The sequence below is a fragment of the Oryctolagus cuniculus genome, chromosome 8 (genome assembly GCF_051225735.1).
Source record: "Oryctolagus cuniculus isolate XC-2025 breed Fujian yellow rabbit chromosome 8, ASM5122573v1, whole genome shotgun sequence".
In the NCBI taxonomy this organism is placed as follows: Eukaryota; Metazoa; Chordata; class Mammalia; order Lagomorpha; family Leporidae; genus Oryctolagus; species Oryctolagus cuniculus.
This window is the reverse complement of record NC_142874.1, coordinates 107,157,088-107,173,974: the sequence shown is the minus strand read 5'-3', so window position 1 is coordinate 107,173,974 and position 16,887 is coordinate 107,157,088. Positions and strand designations below refer to the sequence as shown.

The window sequence follows — 16,887 nt, the reverse complement described above, 5'->3', positions numbered from 1 at the left end:
ATTTGGAAACAAAAATACATTAGATGCCTGGGCTGGAGGGAAGAAACTGGAAGATGTTACTCCACCCTGCCCTGATAAATATCCACCCCTGGAATTGAATTTTTATCCAGGAACTCATATGTATTCTATATTCTCTTCTCACTTATTCTATAGAATCTTCTAAAGTATTCCTTTACTGAGAGACATTTAATAGCATATTAAAATAAAAGAGTCCCTGATGATGTTTCCTTGGACTTGTGGGGAATACAGACATAATCAAATACACCATCATGTAGTTATAAAACTCATTTATGTGCCGCAGAAGAAAAACAAAGGAAGCACATGTGAAAGATCTACTGGAATGCAGTGCTTTGAGAAGACCTGTTAGAAACACAAACCATTGCCACTGGGGGAGGATAAAGTATAGAAAATAGACTAAGCTTTCCTGGGCAATAATAATAAGTTACATAGCCCTTACCCTGCCTTGGGGCTTCTCCTAAGCACTTTCTGTACATTATCCTGTTGACCCTCACAACAAATCTCTAAGGGAGCTACAGTTTTGCCATTTTACAAATGCAGCAACACATACATCAATCTTTCACATGAGGCTTAGAAAAATTAAACAGGGTAGTCTCAGCCCAAGTTTGCTTGCGTCCAAAGTCTACATGTTTTCTACAGAGCTTGTCTTTCCTGTCTTCCAGCCAAGCCTAATGTCCTGCCATTTGCAGAGGTCTTTTTAGCTCTTCAATACCTGTTCTGTACATCTCAGATACGGTTGTAAAACAGAATTTGAATAAGCATAGACTTATGCTTGTCTGTGTTCACTTTTGAAATGCGAAGAATTGTTTTAGATCTTTATACCCATAGTAAATTATGTAAAACTTTTTATTCATATAAAACATAGATGAGTAAAAAATAATAAAATAATCCTGCTATCCACAGGTAAATACATTAGTACTTTGTCGCATTACATTCTTGCCTGATTTTGCAATATATATCACAACACCTGGTTTTGTAAGTCAGAATATATATTATGTTTTCCCTGTGCTATGACTTAATGGGAAAAAAAAAAACTTTTCAAGAAATGTAGCAGCAAAACTATTAACTTGTGATTTCATAAAGCACTCAGATTGGGGGAAAAGATAAATAAAAAGGTATGTGTTGATATTTGTAAAATGTATTTTGATTTCTTCCTTTAATCTCTACCTTCCTTTGACTTACAAACAGAACATGTTTTTGGCCATCATCAATGATACTTACTCTGAAGTAAAATCTGATTTAGCTCAGCAGAAAGCTGAAATGGAACTGTCCGATCTTATCAGAAAGGTAAGAAAAATGCATGTTCTCACAATTGTTTCCTATATGACATGAGCTTTGTTTCAAGATGTCAAAAGTAGTATTTCCAAATCAACATTGAACCACTCAAATTGATTAAAGTAAAAAGATTGCTTTGTTTCAGGAATAATTTAAATGTTCTGTGACTTGGAGGCTTGATAAGTGTACTACCAGCTTGGACTTGGATTCTGGGAGTCCTCACATACCCTGGAATGAAATTCTCAGTGATCTTTTTGACTCCTAGAAGCTACTGGGCTGTTGATTTTACCTCCTTGCTTTGTTGACACCTCCTGTAGTTGGCGTGGACTTGGAAATGCAAAGTTTAAAATAAACTGGAGAGGACAATTATATACATAGTTCCTACCTCTGCTATGTCAGTTACAACTTCAAAATGAAAAGAGAGGCTTCAGCAGAAATGCTTGGTGTTTGACCCTTTTGCCCTTCCAGGGTGGTTTTTAAAAATATTCAAAGGAAAAGGTGCATTGTTTCAGGCCATCGCCTGAGGGCCTGAGAACTTTTCCTGGGTACCTTCTCAGGACCTGCTTAAGTTGGACAGGAGGGCAGGACTGGGAAAGTTGTGCATATTTGTTCTTCTCATGGTGACTTCTTTGTTTGGTTTAAGGTATAAAACTTAACACAACAACAAGTAATTACATTTAAAGTGTGTGGCTTGTTCTCTGACGTTGTTTGCGGAGATAGACTGGATCTTTCACTGTAGTGTTTGTCTTTGGCTCAAGCCATGTTGCCCGTGGATTATATTCATCAGAAAACTTCAGCTTCTCAAAGCAAAGGCTGCTGGATGGGACCAAAGAGTCATGTTATCCTGAATTCCACATAACAGTGTTGACATCATAGCAGCTCCCCACAGTGCATTATTAGCCCTTCTCACTTTGCGCCGTTCTTTACCAGGGTGCAGTTAAGTAACACCAGGCCCTTAACACAGAGTTTGGTTTCATTATAGAGTACACTAATTGTGAGTGCAGAGTACTGATCTGCACTGCCAGCTGTTGGGGCCACAGATCATTACCTAGGTAACCGACATGTGTGATGTTCAGTGACCAATCATGACTTGAGTTTCAGTCTGTTGCTGATTAGTCATTGAACATCTACTCTTGGGTTCACATACAAAGCACATGTTGTTTCCTTGACTCCCCATAATAAATCTGTGTGACATTTTGCAAAACTGTACATGATAAAAAAAAAAAAAAGAGAGAGTAGGGGGCCAGCAAGGATGAAAGACCAAGAAAGAAATGACAAATTATGACACTGGAAACAGTGTACTGGAGTAATCAAAGGAGTAGTTGGCCATGGAAATATCGACACTGCTGCCATTTGAGAGATGCAGCTATGCAGCTGGGAAGACGTAGTGAAAGCAAATTGATCAACATGGATGAGGAAAGTCGTTATAAAGGAAAGGATGGAGATGTCTTGAAGGAAGTGCCACCTGCAAAAACTTCACAGTGGAGGAACTCTTTTATGAGAGCTCTTTTGTGAAATTAACAGTGCAAAAAGTATACTGGAAGTGGGCCCTTTATAAAGGAGTTTGACAAGTGACGCGCATAAAAGGTCTCCCAGTCCGTATCCCAAGGTATGCAGTGTGGTACAGCATGAGAAGAGAAAAGCAAGCACTGGAGTCCTCTCCTTCCTGGTGTTCCTAATGTTGTAAATGTCAGTGTATTGCATACTAGCTCTGCCTTTAAATTCCTCTCTGCCTTTGTCACTGACACAAAGGCAGTGGTTAATGTTTTGACAAAGTTCTAAAGGTCACAGAGCAATCATAATCTTCCCTAGGTGACTCAGACTGCCCTGCACTAGGCCAGCTTGAGGGGAGCATTCATAGTCCTGCACCAGCACGCAACACCCTGTCTGCCTATATTTGTCAGTGAAAAATCCTTATCCGCATTTCACTGGGATTTTTTTTTACATACTTAGCATATATCAGGACATTTCTGACTACAGCACAATATTAGAAATATAAAATTAGGGGCCAGCATTGTGGATTAGTGGGTAGGGCTGCCGCCTGCAATGCCGGTATCCTGTGGGCGCCAATTCATGTCCTAGCTGCTCTCCTTCCATTTAGCTCCCTGTTGGTAGCCTGGGAAAGCAGTGGAAGATTCTTGGGCCCCTGCTACCCATGTGGGGAGACCTGGAAGAAGCCCCTGGATCCTGGCTTCAGCCTGATCCAGCCCTGGCTGTTGCAGCCATCAGGGAAGTGAACCAGCGGATACAAGATCTCTCTGTCTTTCCCTCTCTCTTTGTCAATTTTACTTTCAAATAAATATATCTTTTTAAAATATTAAAACTGAAATATATAAAAATAACCTATGACTCAGGTTTCATAGTATTTTTTAACTTTTATTTAATAAATATAAATTCCCAAAGTACAGCTTTTGGATTATAGTGGCTTTTTACCCCCATAATTTCCCTCCCACCCGCAACCATCCCATCTCCCGCTCCTTCTCCCATCCCATTCACATCAAGATTCATTTTCAATTATCTTTATATACAGGGGCCGGCACTGTGGTATAGTGGGTAAAGCTGCCGCCTACAGTGCCAGCATCCCATATGGGCGCCGGTTCTAGTCCTGGCTGCTCTACTTCCTATCCAGCTCTCTGCTATGGCCTGGGAAAGTAGTGGAGGATCGCCCAAGTCCTTGGACCCCTGCACTAACATGGGAGACTCTGAGGAAGCTCCTGGCTCCTGGCTTCAGATTGGCACAGTTCCAGCCGTTGTGGCCAACTGGGGATTGAACCAGTGGATGGAAGACCTCTCTCTCTCTCTCTCTCTCTCTCTCTCTCTCTCTCTGGCTCTCCTCCTCAATGTAACTCTGACTTTCAAATAAATAAATAAATCTTTAAAAAAATTATCTTTATATACAGAAGATCAACTTAGTATATACTAAGTAAAGATTTCAACAGTTTGCACCCACACAGAAACACAAAGTGTAAAGTACTATTTGAGTACTAGTTATACCGTTAATTCACATAGTACAACACATTAAGGACAGAGATCCTACATGGGGAGTAAGTGCACAGTGACTCCACTCCTGTTGTTGATTTAACAATTGACACTCTTGTTTATGGAGTCAGTAATCACCCGAGGCTCTTGTCATGAGTTGCCAAGGCTATGGAAGCCTCTTGAATTCGTCAACTCCGATCTTATTTAGACAAAGCCATAGTCAAAGTGGAAGTTCTCTCCTCCCTTCAGAGAAAGGTACCTCCTTCTTTGATGGCCTGTTCTTTCTTCTGGGATCTCACTCACAGAGTTCTTCATTTAGGTGTTTTGTTTTTGTTTTTGCCAGAGTGTCTTGGCTTTCCATGCCTGAAATACTCTCATGGGCTTTTTAGCCAGATCCAAATGCTTTAAGGGCTGATTCTGAGGCCATAGTGCTGTTTAGGACATAAGCCATTCTGGTTTCATTGTATTTTTAAGAACTGTTGGACATAACCAAATACTCTGGGGCAGATGTGAGCTATGTAGTAGTTATCATTTCTGTCACATGAACATCTATGAGTAAGAGACCTTAGTTCTTGATGTATTGAAAGACCCTGACTCTTTCCTTACATCTCACCTGAAGAGTTTTATGGAAAACTAAGGATACATTTATAATTTATTCATTTGATACCTGCTTGCTGAGTGGCCAACTTACACCATGCTTTGTAGTATTACTATTCTAAACAAAAGCTAAAGTAAGTGCAGAAGGAAAATTGAGTATTTCTGTGTATTTTTTTCCTCCTAATAGGGCTACCATAAAGCCTTGGTCAAACTGAAACTGAAAAAGAATACCGTGGATGACATTTCGGAGAGTCTGCGGCAAGGGGGAGGCAAGCTAAACTTTGACGAACTTCGACAAGATCTCAAAGGGTAAGAATCCCACTTCCTGAAGGCCAGGAAAATTCTTGCTGCTAAGGATAAATTGGAGATAAAGGAATTTCTGGCCCAAGGACTCACAGAGAGACTTTCTTAGTTTCAGAAGCGGGTGTTTTTCTGAACAATTTGTAAGGGGAGTGCTGGCTACTTAGAGGATGAAAAGAATGATAGTGCTTATAAGCACTGTGAATCCTGTTGTGTTTGAGGCATCCAAAATTCACGTGTTTGCTAGATTTTTCTCTTGAAATCCTGCTCTTCTTTTCTGTGCTGCATGCATTTACTGTTATTATTGATGTAAAACAGCAGGGTTCAAGTGTCATTATATCTGTGCTCATTGTGAATCCCATAGCTTTTCTAGTTAGGAAAAAAATAGTCTCAAAAATACTCTGTCATTTTTTAGTTAATATTTTCCCACTAATAGTATTTTAGAAACCTTTAGTCATTTTAGTAAGGTGTCTACAAAAATTTAAAACATTACATATTGTATTTGAACTAGTTAGTGAAGAGCGAAAAAAAAAACTAGCTTAAGCTTATTGAGGCTGTAGGTGTTCCATTAGTTGAATTTCAAAATTGTTCATCAGAGATAGGTTGAGACCGGACAGTACTCATTAAACTAGCTCCTGTGATGTGGAAAGGCACCCCGGAAGCATTGGAGGGCATGTGAGCGCATTTACACACCATGGCTGTGGTTGTGATGTGCTCGTAGTTACATACAGTAGTGACACACCAACATTTGTGTTGCCCAATAATCTGGAGTTGTGTCCTTCATTTGTACTAAAGTAACTATAAAGTAATGCCATCTACAAAAAAGAAACTTTATGACTGTATTGTATTTGGGAGCCTTTGTACAGCTAGGTAAAGTTTCCATGATACAAAGTATTTGGATTTTAAAATTTACTATTATAGGGAAGAAAACATGGCATTATTCCATGTGCTTAAGTGATAACTTGTTTATTGAGTTTCAGAAGAAAACATATGAAATGAGTAATTGTCATTGTTAGCTGTAATGATGTTAAATTGGCAAGTTGTAGCATAAAGCTTAAATCTCTGTTTCTCAAATGTGAACTATAGTAGTCTAATGCTGCTTTGTATATACTGTAAGTACTACAGATAGTCTCAGCACTGAACAGGTATTGATAACTCTCGAATGCAGCCTTTGATGTAGGTATTCTGATACGCCTCAGAAAGTATCTCAGTGTCTGCAAATTTGTTAATCTGTTTGATAATGAAGATACTTCTGCTCTTTAGTTGTTTTTGTTCCATATTATCATGTTTAAATTTGAATTTTTACATTTTTACTACTGTTAATTTAAGTATAGTTTGTTCAGTGGTTAAAATGGGGTTGTCAGTGAAGAAATTTAAAAAGAGCCTCATTCATGTAACTGCTGAAGTAAAAACTACATTTTGTGTTTTGTGTTCATACACTTTTAATGATCAGTATCTGTTTAAATGTAAGTGATGATATCTAAAAAAAAATAAACACAGTAGTATATATCTAAAAAAGAAAGAAAGAAAGAAAGAAAGAAAGAAAGAAAGAAAGAAAGAAAGAAAGAAAGAGAGAGAAAGAGAGAGAGAGAGAAATGCTGGTCCTCCCATTCAGTGATTTCCTCTTTTCCTCCTTCCATTTTGATGTCTCTGTGTTTGGTCTGGATCATATACAGGAACGAGTTCATCTGTATCCTCTCAATAATTTCAGGAAGGGCCATACTGATGCGGAGATCGAGGCAATATTCACAAAATATGACCAAGATGGAGACCAAGAACTGACGGAGCACGAACACCAGCAGATGAGAGACGACTTAGAGAAAGAGAGGGTGGGTCTAGGTTAGGAGAAGGTGATTTGCCTCAGCCCCCACGGTGTGTCAAACCCTGTCTCTCTGGGGGGCTACTGAGATACCTCTCTTTGTGTGTGTCTCTGTCTCTATGGTTTATATATTAGTACCCCACTTATTCCATAAAGATATTGTTCTGTGAAGGTGCAATAAGTTAGCATGAATATAAAAAGTCAAAGTTGGCCCTAAGCTTTCTAGTAATCAATTGAAAAGAGAAGCTTGCTTAAGTTGTATAGTTCACAATGTCAGTGAGAGTGTGGGAGAGAACAAAGATTTAACTCTTGCCTTCCATTTGATTACTTACACAAAGTAGCTGCAGGTAAGTTGAAATGAACTTTTATAAACAGAAAGAATAATTACAAGGCTTTACCATTAGCTTTCAAAAACATGGCTTAACAAACGAAAAGATGCATGATGGCTGAGAGACATACAGAGAATGCCGAAGAATATTGTACACAAAAACCACTTTCCTATGGGAAGTCTAAAACAGCAGCTTCCAAATGCTGTTCCAGAGAACAATGCTAGTAGGTGGCAAACTTTACCAGCCACAGTGGGATGTGAGCACACACAATGAGTAAGCTCTTCATGAGGCCATGTTTCGTCAAAAAAAAAATTTTTTTTAAGACTTTATTTATTTATTTGAGAGATAGAGTTACAAAGAGAGAAGGAGAGACACAGTGAAAAGTCTTTCATCTACTGATTCACTCCCTAAATGGCCACAATGGCTGGAGCTGGGCCATTCTGAAGCCAGGAGCCAGGAACTTCCTTCTGGCCTCCTCTGCGGGTACAAGGGTCCAAGTACTTGGGCTGTCTTCCACTGCTTTCCCATGCCATAAGCAGAGAGCTGGATCAGAAGAGGAGCAGCCAGGACATGAACCGGTGCCCATGTGCAATGCTGACACCACAGGCAGATGCTTAGCCCCTTGTGCCACAGCACTGACCCCAAATTTTTATTCTGAAATTATTATATCCCTCCTGACTTTAGATATCTTAAATTTTATCTTTTATCAGACGAAAGTGAAAATGTAGTTCTTCACTTACATTTTTCTTTGTTGTATTTACAATGTTCTTGCTTGTCCAAACAAAAAGCTGGCAATTTCTTGCTCTTTGTTAAAATCTGTTTTGAGAATTTGTCAATCCATGGAATTGAGAAGTGTGGGAAACCTGGTGTGTGTGGATTTCTTTGACCACAAAGAAATCCTAGGTAAATGGCAGATGCCCATTTCATATTGCCCCGACCCATGGCGAAACTTCCTTGGGGTCTCAGTGCTCCTGCTCCTCACGTTCTGACCCTGTGTGCTTCAGGAGGACCTGGACTTGGATCACAGCTCTTTACCACGTCCCATGAGTAGCCGCAGCTTCCCAAGAAGTCTAGACGACTCTGAGGAAGACGATGACGAAGACAGTGGACACAGCTCCAGAAGGAGGGGCAGCATCTCCAGTGGGGTTTCTTATGAAGAGTTTCAAGTGTAAGTGTAAATGAACTGACAGAATTCGAGTTGACAAGGATCCAAAGGAGACAAAACAGTTTCTTCCATCTGTCTCACTCCTTTCCATTACTAATCATCAATTCTTTTTTAACTTCTGTCATCATTTTCTTTTGATAAAAGAGTTGTGTTTATGATAGGAAAATTAGCAAATGAGAAAAAGCAGAATATATTAAAGTGTTCCACATTCCTACCAATCCAAAATAGCTAATTATATTTTAGTTTTTGTATTTCTGTGCACATGTGTTTATCTGTGATTTATGCCTGAACATGTGGTCTATCCTGGAGAATATTGCATGTGCACTTGAAAATAATGTGTATTCTGTGGCTGTTGAGTGAAGTTGAGTGTTCTGGTAATGTTTGCTAGATAGAGTTGATTTATAGTGTTATTCAAGTCTCCTGTTTCCCTGTTGAATTTCTTCCTCTTTCTATTTTTGAAAGTGGGGTATTAAAGTCTCTAACTATTATTATTAAATAGTTTATCACTTTAATTTTATAAGAGTCTGCCTAGTGCATTTTGGAACTCTGTTATTAGGTGCATACATGTTTGTAATTATGGTTATGTGCTGCTTAATGATGGGAATACACTCTGTGAAATACATTAGGCAATTTAATCAAACTTCATAGAGTGTACTTACACAAATCTAAATGGTATAGGCTACTTATAGGCTATATATTATACTTTGTTGATCCTAGGCTATAAGCCTATACAGCCTGTTACTATATTGATCACTCTAGGCAATTGTAACACAATGATACTTATGTGTCTATATTTATCTAAATGTAGAAAAGGATACTGTAAAATTACTACACAGTAGGAATTTTTATTAGAGATTTAATTATTTATTTGAGAGGCAGAGTTACAGATAGAGAGAGGGGAAGACAAAGAGAGATCTTCCATCTGCTCATTCATTCCCCAAATGGCCACAACAGCCAGAGCTGGGCCAATCCAAAGCCAGGAGCCAGGAGCTTCTTCCGGGTCTCCCACATGGGTACAGGAACCCAAGGACTTGAGCCATCTTCTACTGCTTTCCCAGGCCATAGAGAGAGCTGGATAGGAAGTGGAATAGCCGAGACATGAACTGGAACCCATATGGGATGGGAGTGCTGCAGACAGAGGCTTAACCTACTAAGCCACAGCTCTGGCCCCTGCCGTAGGAGTTTTCTAGGTCATTATAACCTTATGGGACCACTGTCCTATATACAGTACATATTTGACCAAAACCTCATTATTCAGCCCCTGACTAAAGGATATTTCCCTTTTCTAAAAAAGTAAAAAAGGTTTATTTGTTTATTTGAAGGGCAGAACAGCAGAGAAAGGGAGGGAGGAAGTGAAAAGGAGAGGAGAGGTTGAGAGATCTTCCATCTGCTGGTTCACTCCCCAAATGCCCACAACAGCCAGATCTGGGCCAGGCTGAAGCCAGGAGCCAGGAACTCCATCTTGGTCTCTCATGGGAGTGGCAGGAGCCCAAGTGCTTGGGCCATCTTCTGTTGACTTCCCAGGACCATTAGCAAGGAGCTGGATGGGAAGCAGAACAGCCAGACTCAAACTAGCACTGCAGTATGGGATGCCAGCATTGTAAGCATTGGCTTAACCCACTACACCATAATGCCAGCTCCAGTATGTCTTCCTAGTAGGCTGATCCTGTTTTCATTGTAAGACGTCCCACTGAATTTTGGCATTTTTAGCAGCATCTTAGAATTCTGTTTCATAAATGAACAATCCTCTAACCAATCTCCTGTCCATTGGTTACTGAGCCAGTTTTCAGTGACCCCAGCACTTTAGTGCATATCCTTCTAGCTAAAGTTACACCTGAAAAAACCAGGATGTCTGAAGGAAGGGATTGTATGCACCTTTTAAGACCTCTGAGAGGTGGCCGGCGCCGCGGCTCACTAGGCTAATCCTCCGCCTTGCGGTGCCAGCATACCAGGTTCTAGTCCCAGTCGGGGTGCTGGATTCTGTCCCGGTTGCCCCTCTTCCAGGCCAGCTCTCTGCTGTGGTCAGGGAGTGCAGTGGAGGATGGCCCAAGTACTTGGGCCCTGCACCCCATGGGAGACCAGGAGAAGCACCTGGCTCCTGCCATCGTATCAGCGCAGTGCACTGGCTGCAGCACACCGGCCACGGCGGCCATTGGAGGGTGAACCAATGGCAAAGGAAGACCTTTCTCTCTGTCTCTCCACTCTGCCTGTCAAAAAAAAAAAAAGACCTCTGAGACAATGTTGACTTGCAGGCGAGGTTTTCCAGTTAGCTCTACTAACTAGTGGCTGAGAGTCCAAAGCCCAAGAAAGTGTTTCAGATTATCAGACTGCTTGAGAAACAGGTCTCAGCGTTTCCATGCAAAAAGACACTGACAAGTGGCTTGGCCCCTCCCCACTGTGCTTCCCGCAGGCTGGTGAGACGCGTGGACCGGATGGAGCACTCCATTGGCAGCATCGTGTCCAAGATCGATGCCGTGATTGTGAAGCTGGAGATCATGGAGCGGGCCAAACTCAAGCGAAGGGAGGTGCTGGGGAGGCTGCTGGACGGAGTGGCCGAGGTGAGAGTCACTGTGGGCTGGGACCCCAGGGTGTACTGATAAAAATAGATGTGGATACCATTTCTAGTTCCAAGGACAGTTTGCATTGATGCTATAAAAAATCATGTGGTCATATTGTATAACCCTTATCCTGAGATGCTTGTGTTTCTCCATAACCGAGGATCAGATGGTAATTCCTAATACCCCACACACTGATGCACCTACTGGAGGACAGAATGAAATGGAAAGTTACTCCAGGCCAGCGCTGCGGTTCAATAGGCTAATCCTCCACCTAGCGGTGCCGGCACCCCGGGTTCTAGTCCTGGTCGGGGCGCCGGATTCTGTCCCAGTTGCCCCTCTTCCAGGCCAGCTCTCTGCTGTGGCCAGGGAGTGCAGTGGAGGATGGCGCAAGTACTTGGGCCCTGCACCCCATGGGAGACCAGGAGAAGTACCTGGCTCCTGCCATCGGATCAGCGCGGTGCGCCAGCCGCAGCGCACTGGCCGTGGCAGCCATTGGAGGGTGAACCAACGGCAAAGGAAGACCTTTCTCTCTGTCTCTCTCTCTCACTATCCACTCTGCCTGTCAAAAAAAAAGAAAGAAAGAAAAGAAAAGAAACTCCAGTGATGCTGAGAATTTCCTTCATTTGCTGCAAATCGCTCACCTAACTACTGATAGATTATTTAGTGCCTGGATTTCCTAAGGCAGTTTCTTAATACAAGAGAGCACATACCAGAGTGTGCATGACCACACCCCCTAACATCCTAGTTTCTTTTTCTCTCTTAGGATGAAAGACTGGGTCGAGAGAGCGACGTCCACAGGGAACAGATGGAGCGGCTCGTTCGGGAAGAGTTGGAGCGCTGGGAATCTGATGATGCAGCTTCCCAGCTCAGCCACGGCTTAGGCACACCAGTGGGCCTGAACGGTCAGCCTCGCCCCCGGACCTCGCGCCCTTCTTCCTCCCAGTCTACAGAAGGCGTGGAAGGTGGAGGTGGAAATGGGAGTTCCAATGTGCACGTGTAAGGTGTGCCCTGGCAGCTGTGTTCCCAAGAAGTGAGAAAGGCCACGAGTATTTATGTGCCCTGAACACCATCGATGCTGGTCTTTGGGACCGATTGCTAATCTTCTGCACTTTAATTTATTTTATGTAAACTTTACCCATGGATCAAAGATATTTTTTCTTTTTGTCATAGAAGAAATTGAGGTGTAAATATTGAGTATAGGAAAAACAAATTCTTTGTAAAGTTTATAGAGTGGTTTTTCCCAATTGCTACCGTGACTGGGTCTCCTCAGTTGACAATGAAGTGGCCTAAAAGCTACAAGAGAACAGTCAAAGGGCTTCTGAGTGTCACCTCCCACCACAAAATCAGTGTTGTCATTTTTGTCCAGCGTGTGAAGGGAACGCAGGGCATTCCTTTCCACTCAGGAGTAGCTCATGAGCTTCATACAAAGCTTCCTTTGAAGAAAGGGGCCTGTGATTTCAACTACCTTCCTGGGGTAAACTTTTCTAAAGCATGAACTGGAAAAGAACTCCAAACCATAGAATGGGTATGTGGTCATTATGCGAGCATTCGTGTGAGTGGTTGAATCCTGTTGAGTACTATGCCTCCTTATTATTTCACCGTATCTGTTGTCTGCGGAACTCGCTGTATCACTTCATTCTTCTTGTTTTGCCTCACGTGAAATGAATTAAGTGAAACCAAAGAATGGTTATAAGATAAAATGAAATCTCTAACCATAAGAGAATTGTAAGGGAGCACTAAGTTGTTATTAGATTTGGCTTTTTCTGAAAATTTTAGTACAAAGATTTATCCATATGTTGTCTTTCCCATGTGGCGCAACTCACTGCAACTAAATTTGGTATTATAATTAATCCAGTAAAACAGACTTACTAAAGTTCTTAATAGGCACTGAAAGATTTAACTCAGCAAATGTGTGCATAATAAGCAAACTTTTATTTCAGAATTTATAAAGCATTGTAAAACTGAAGCTTTGGTTTTATGCTGTCTTAAGGTAATTCTCAAATATTCTTGGTCTTATATTGCAGAACTAGAGTTTAGAATCCAAATGAAGCTCAACTCATTAAAAAGGAAGTTCTCATGCTGAAAATTCATCTATCAGCAGTATCAGCCCAAATGTGAGTTAGCAGCAGTTGTCTTCATTAGGAGACAGGCTCACCAAATTTATGAGGAAATATCTATTTCTCAGTGAAAAAAGAAAAACCTTATCTTTCAAGTGTTAAGGAACATGACCTTTTGAGAGCTAATGGGACAAGCAAGACAGAACAAAGTGGTCATGAGTAATCTTCACTTGGAGAACAGTCAAAATCTCACTAGAGGAGAGTCCTGTGGTTAATGCTGTATTTTTACATTCACAAATGGCCCACTTAATTGGTAAAATATGTCAGTCAAATTTCCAGGGAATAAACAGCCTCTCTAGGTTAGCTTCTATAGAAGTGAACCACACTGGGTTTCTTTAATAGTTAATCCTAACTAGTTCATTTCTATATTTTCTTTCTTCTGAATATGCTACACAAAATTCTTTATTATTCGGTACTAAGGTTTGCATTCCAGGGATACTGAGTGTACGTGTTTATGAGTGTGTACCATGTTGTTACATGTAAACAAACTTCAATTTGAAGTGCAGCTCTATGTGGTATCCATGTGTATTGACCATGTGCCATATGTCAATTATGGTCACTAGAAAGTCTTCCTGATACTATTATACTGGTTTTCATTTCACTTGTAAACTTTGGCAGAATTCTTTGTTTTTACCAGTAAGTTGCATATGTTTTCCTGTAGTCATGAAGAATTCCCTCCTCACCCCTTCCCTGTCACCTCTCCCTCTATGTTGATATAATTATGAAGATGTTACATATGCAAGTCTTTCGCAACAATCAGGAATTTCATAAACGTGTAATACGGAGCACTTTACTTCCTAATAAACACTTGACCAAACACAGATGTAAGGGCCGTCTGTTTCCTAAGTACAAGCTGTCGGGTAATGTGCCTTTTATCATGACACAGGTAGTAAAGGCTTAGACTTCGAAAAACACACCTTCCCTCTCCATGTCCAAAACCTTAGTTGACACATTTCCATGTTATACCGAATACTCATGTCAAATAAGGCAGGGGTGGGGAATATCTGGCCCACAGGCCATATGAGCCCCGTGAAATCATTTGGTCTGGCCCTGCCAAGGCAACCACAGGTGCACTCGAAATCCACTAAGTCTATAGCAGGCTGCTTTTTAAGCTGATGGTTTTGTATGGCCCACAAATGAAGTTGTAAATATCCACGTGGTCCTTGGCAGAACAAAGGTTCCTTACCCCTGCCTTCAACACAGGGCTCTCATTCATGATGTCGTGTTTTTTAGTTCCCTCATCAAACCCCAAGACAAGGAATGCACGGCATGGTTTATTTGGGAGGCATAGGCAGTGGAGGCAGTGGAGTGGGGGAAGACAGGGAAGGAAAGGTGTCAAGGAAGGGTCTGTCACCAGGCTGGCTCCCACTGCAGGGCGCTGTGGTGAAATTCAGTGCAGAACACACGGTTCAGACTTACTCCACCTGAGGGGCTAGGGCTGTGATGGGGAGCCTGCTCCGGGAGGATGGTTGTGATTTCCCAGCACTTCCGTAAGAGCAGCCCTGCTGGCCTCAGAGGAAGCCCACAGAGAGCTGCGGAGCTGGTAGCTGAAGTGCTGTAGCACACGGGATATGGGCAAGGGGCCCACGGTAACCATTACGTACAGTCATGGGGCTCATCTCCAGGGAATTCTGCTCCCTTAGAATACAATGCAAATGGTGCCCTTGGAGAGTTGTGCCACACGACTTTCCCTTTGCAGTCCATCCGTAAACAGGGAAAGTCTACAGTAGAGGGAAAATAACACTCGGCTAGGGTTCTGGTCCTTACTGTATGCCCAGTAGCTATATGGCTGTGCCAAGACATCTGACACAGGAGTCCACTTTGTCTGAAGATTCTATCCTCATTGTAAACTGAGAATTATCTCCCTCATGGGATTCTGTTGACAAAACACCACATTACAGCTGGATTTTCTGTTACAAATGGAAGGAGGTAGAATGGTACCTAGCAGTTAACTGCTGAACAAAAAACTGTGTTCAGTCAGCAAAAAGGAAATGATTTCAAAGACAAATAAAGGGTACGGATATTGCCAAATGATTAACCCAATATGTATTTTAGTCTCCTGTAAGTTAATATACACACAAGTTTATATATTTTTTAACTGGGATGTTGTGCAGGATAATAAGCCTTAGTAACACCACCTTGAGTTTTGCCCTCCATTTTTGGTTGTCTCTCTCTTTCTGAATGATCCTGACCACCTGCCTGCCTAGCTAGCACAATCATAAAGTTATCACAAGCCTTCCTGGTTAGGCTAAGAAAATGAACAGGACATCTGATACCAACTCCTAAAACATACATAGCCAAATGTCAGGTGTTTCTGTTTTTTAATTTCTTTGAGAGGAGAGAGGTAAGACAGGAAGAGAAAGGGATGACCATCCACCGGTTCCCTCCCCAGATGACTACAGTGAAGTATTTTACAAGCTTCTACCCTGGTTCCCTATTGATTTTTCAATGTATGAATTTGTTGTTTTGTGAAAAATCATGCTAACAACTTCTGACCAGATCACCTGTCTGTCCTGGTGGAGTCCCATGTGTAAGTTGCCTAATAAACTCTCATTCTTCTGTGGAGCTTCCTTCTTCCTTTTTTGGTCTCAGGATCCCTTCTCAGTTCAGGGTTGCATTACAAAGATGCTGTGCCGGGTTGGTGTTATGCAGCAGGAGAAGCAGTCATTTGTAATGCTGGCTTCCCACTTGAGCTGTCCTGCACGCAGATTAAAAAACTGAATATACTATACCATTCACTGTGAACCTACCAAATGGAGTAAACACTGGGAAAATTTGATCCTTCAAGAAAATGGAAGCTATGTTCTATTTATAAGCAATAGTTAATAATGTTCTATTTATAGTTAAAAGCTATTGAGTACCTTAGAAAATGAAATAATTTTGAAAAAATGCAGGGGCCAGCACTGTGGCGCAGCGGCTTAAAGCCCTGGCCTGAAGCACTGGTATCTCATATGGGCGCCAGTTCTAGTCTGGCTGCTCCTCTTCCGATCCAGCTCTCTGCTATGGCCTGGGAAGGCAATATAAAATGGCCCAAGGCCTTGGACCCCTGCACCCATGCAGGAGACCTGGAAAAAGCTCCTGGCTCCTGACTTCGGATCGGCTCAGCTCCAGGCGTTGCAGCCATTTGGGGAGTGAACCAGTGGATGAAAGACCTCTCTCTCTGTATCTATCTCTCTGTAACTCTGTCTTTCAAATAATATAAATTTAAAAAAAAAAAAAGAAAAATGCAGTATTCATTAAGATTTGAAGGCAGCCAGTGCTTCCAGAAAATCCAAATGAAATGCCCTTGAACTTCAGCCTTAAAGAGATGTATTGAATGGCCAGAGTTAAAGCTGTTACCGTAAACTTTATTATTTATCCTGCTTCCTCTCTTACTTCATCAAAGAAATCTGAACACAGCACTCAGATGAATGTGCAGCTGCAGATACAGAAGCTTGTTCCCTCCATTGTAGCTAGTTCTGACACTCATGAAAAAACAAAAAATTCAAAAAAAAACAAATTCAAAAGAACATGTACATAATATTAAGTAAATTCTATCAAATAGTATTTCCTTTTCCACTTTATAGGAAAAGAAACTCACTTTTTATAATGTTCCTCAGTTTCTTTGCTGTCCACCAGGCTGAGCTTTCCCAAGCTTGATGAGGAAGAACCAGTGATAATCCCAGATGCTTATGACAGGAAGGAGAGGTGAAAGGAAATGGCTAACGTGGAAAATTGCTTTCATGCTTCT

General features: G+C 41.5%; 1 protein-coding gene across 4 annotated transcripts in view; it reads left to right on the top strand.

The window, feature by feature from the left end:
• PKD2 (polycystin 2, transient receptor potential cation channel) overlaps positions 1-13,978 on the top strand; it is a 56,944-nt gene extending 42,966 nt beyond the window's left edge. For 3 of the 4 annotated variants that reach the window (XM_002717010.6, XM_089303099.1, XM_089303098.1), the window contains exons 10-15: positions 1,207-1,305; positions 5,057-5,178; positions 6,881-6,998; positions 8,322-8,485; positions 10,893-11,040; positions 11,804-13,978. In XM_002717010.6, coding sequence (XP_002717056.3) covers positions 1,207-1,305; positions 5,057-5,178; positions 6,881-6,998; positions 8,322-8,485; positions 10,893-11,040; positions 11,804-12,040 — 888 coding nt within the window. In that variant the 3' untranslated portion in view covers positions 12,041-13,978. Of the gene's footprint in view, positions 1-1,206; positions 1,306-5,056; positions 5,179-6,880; positions 6,999-8,321; positions 8,486-10,892; positions 11,041-11,803 lie in introns of those variants that run through there. The other variant, XR_016212423.1, reaches the window with a different exon arrangement.
• Positions 13,979-16,887: the final 2,909 nt, after the last annotated feature.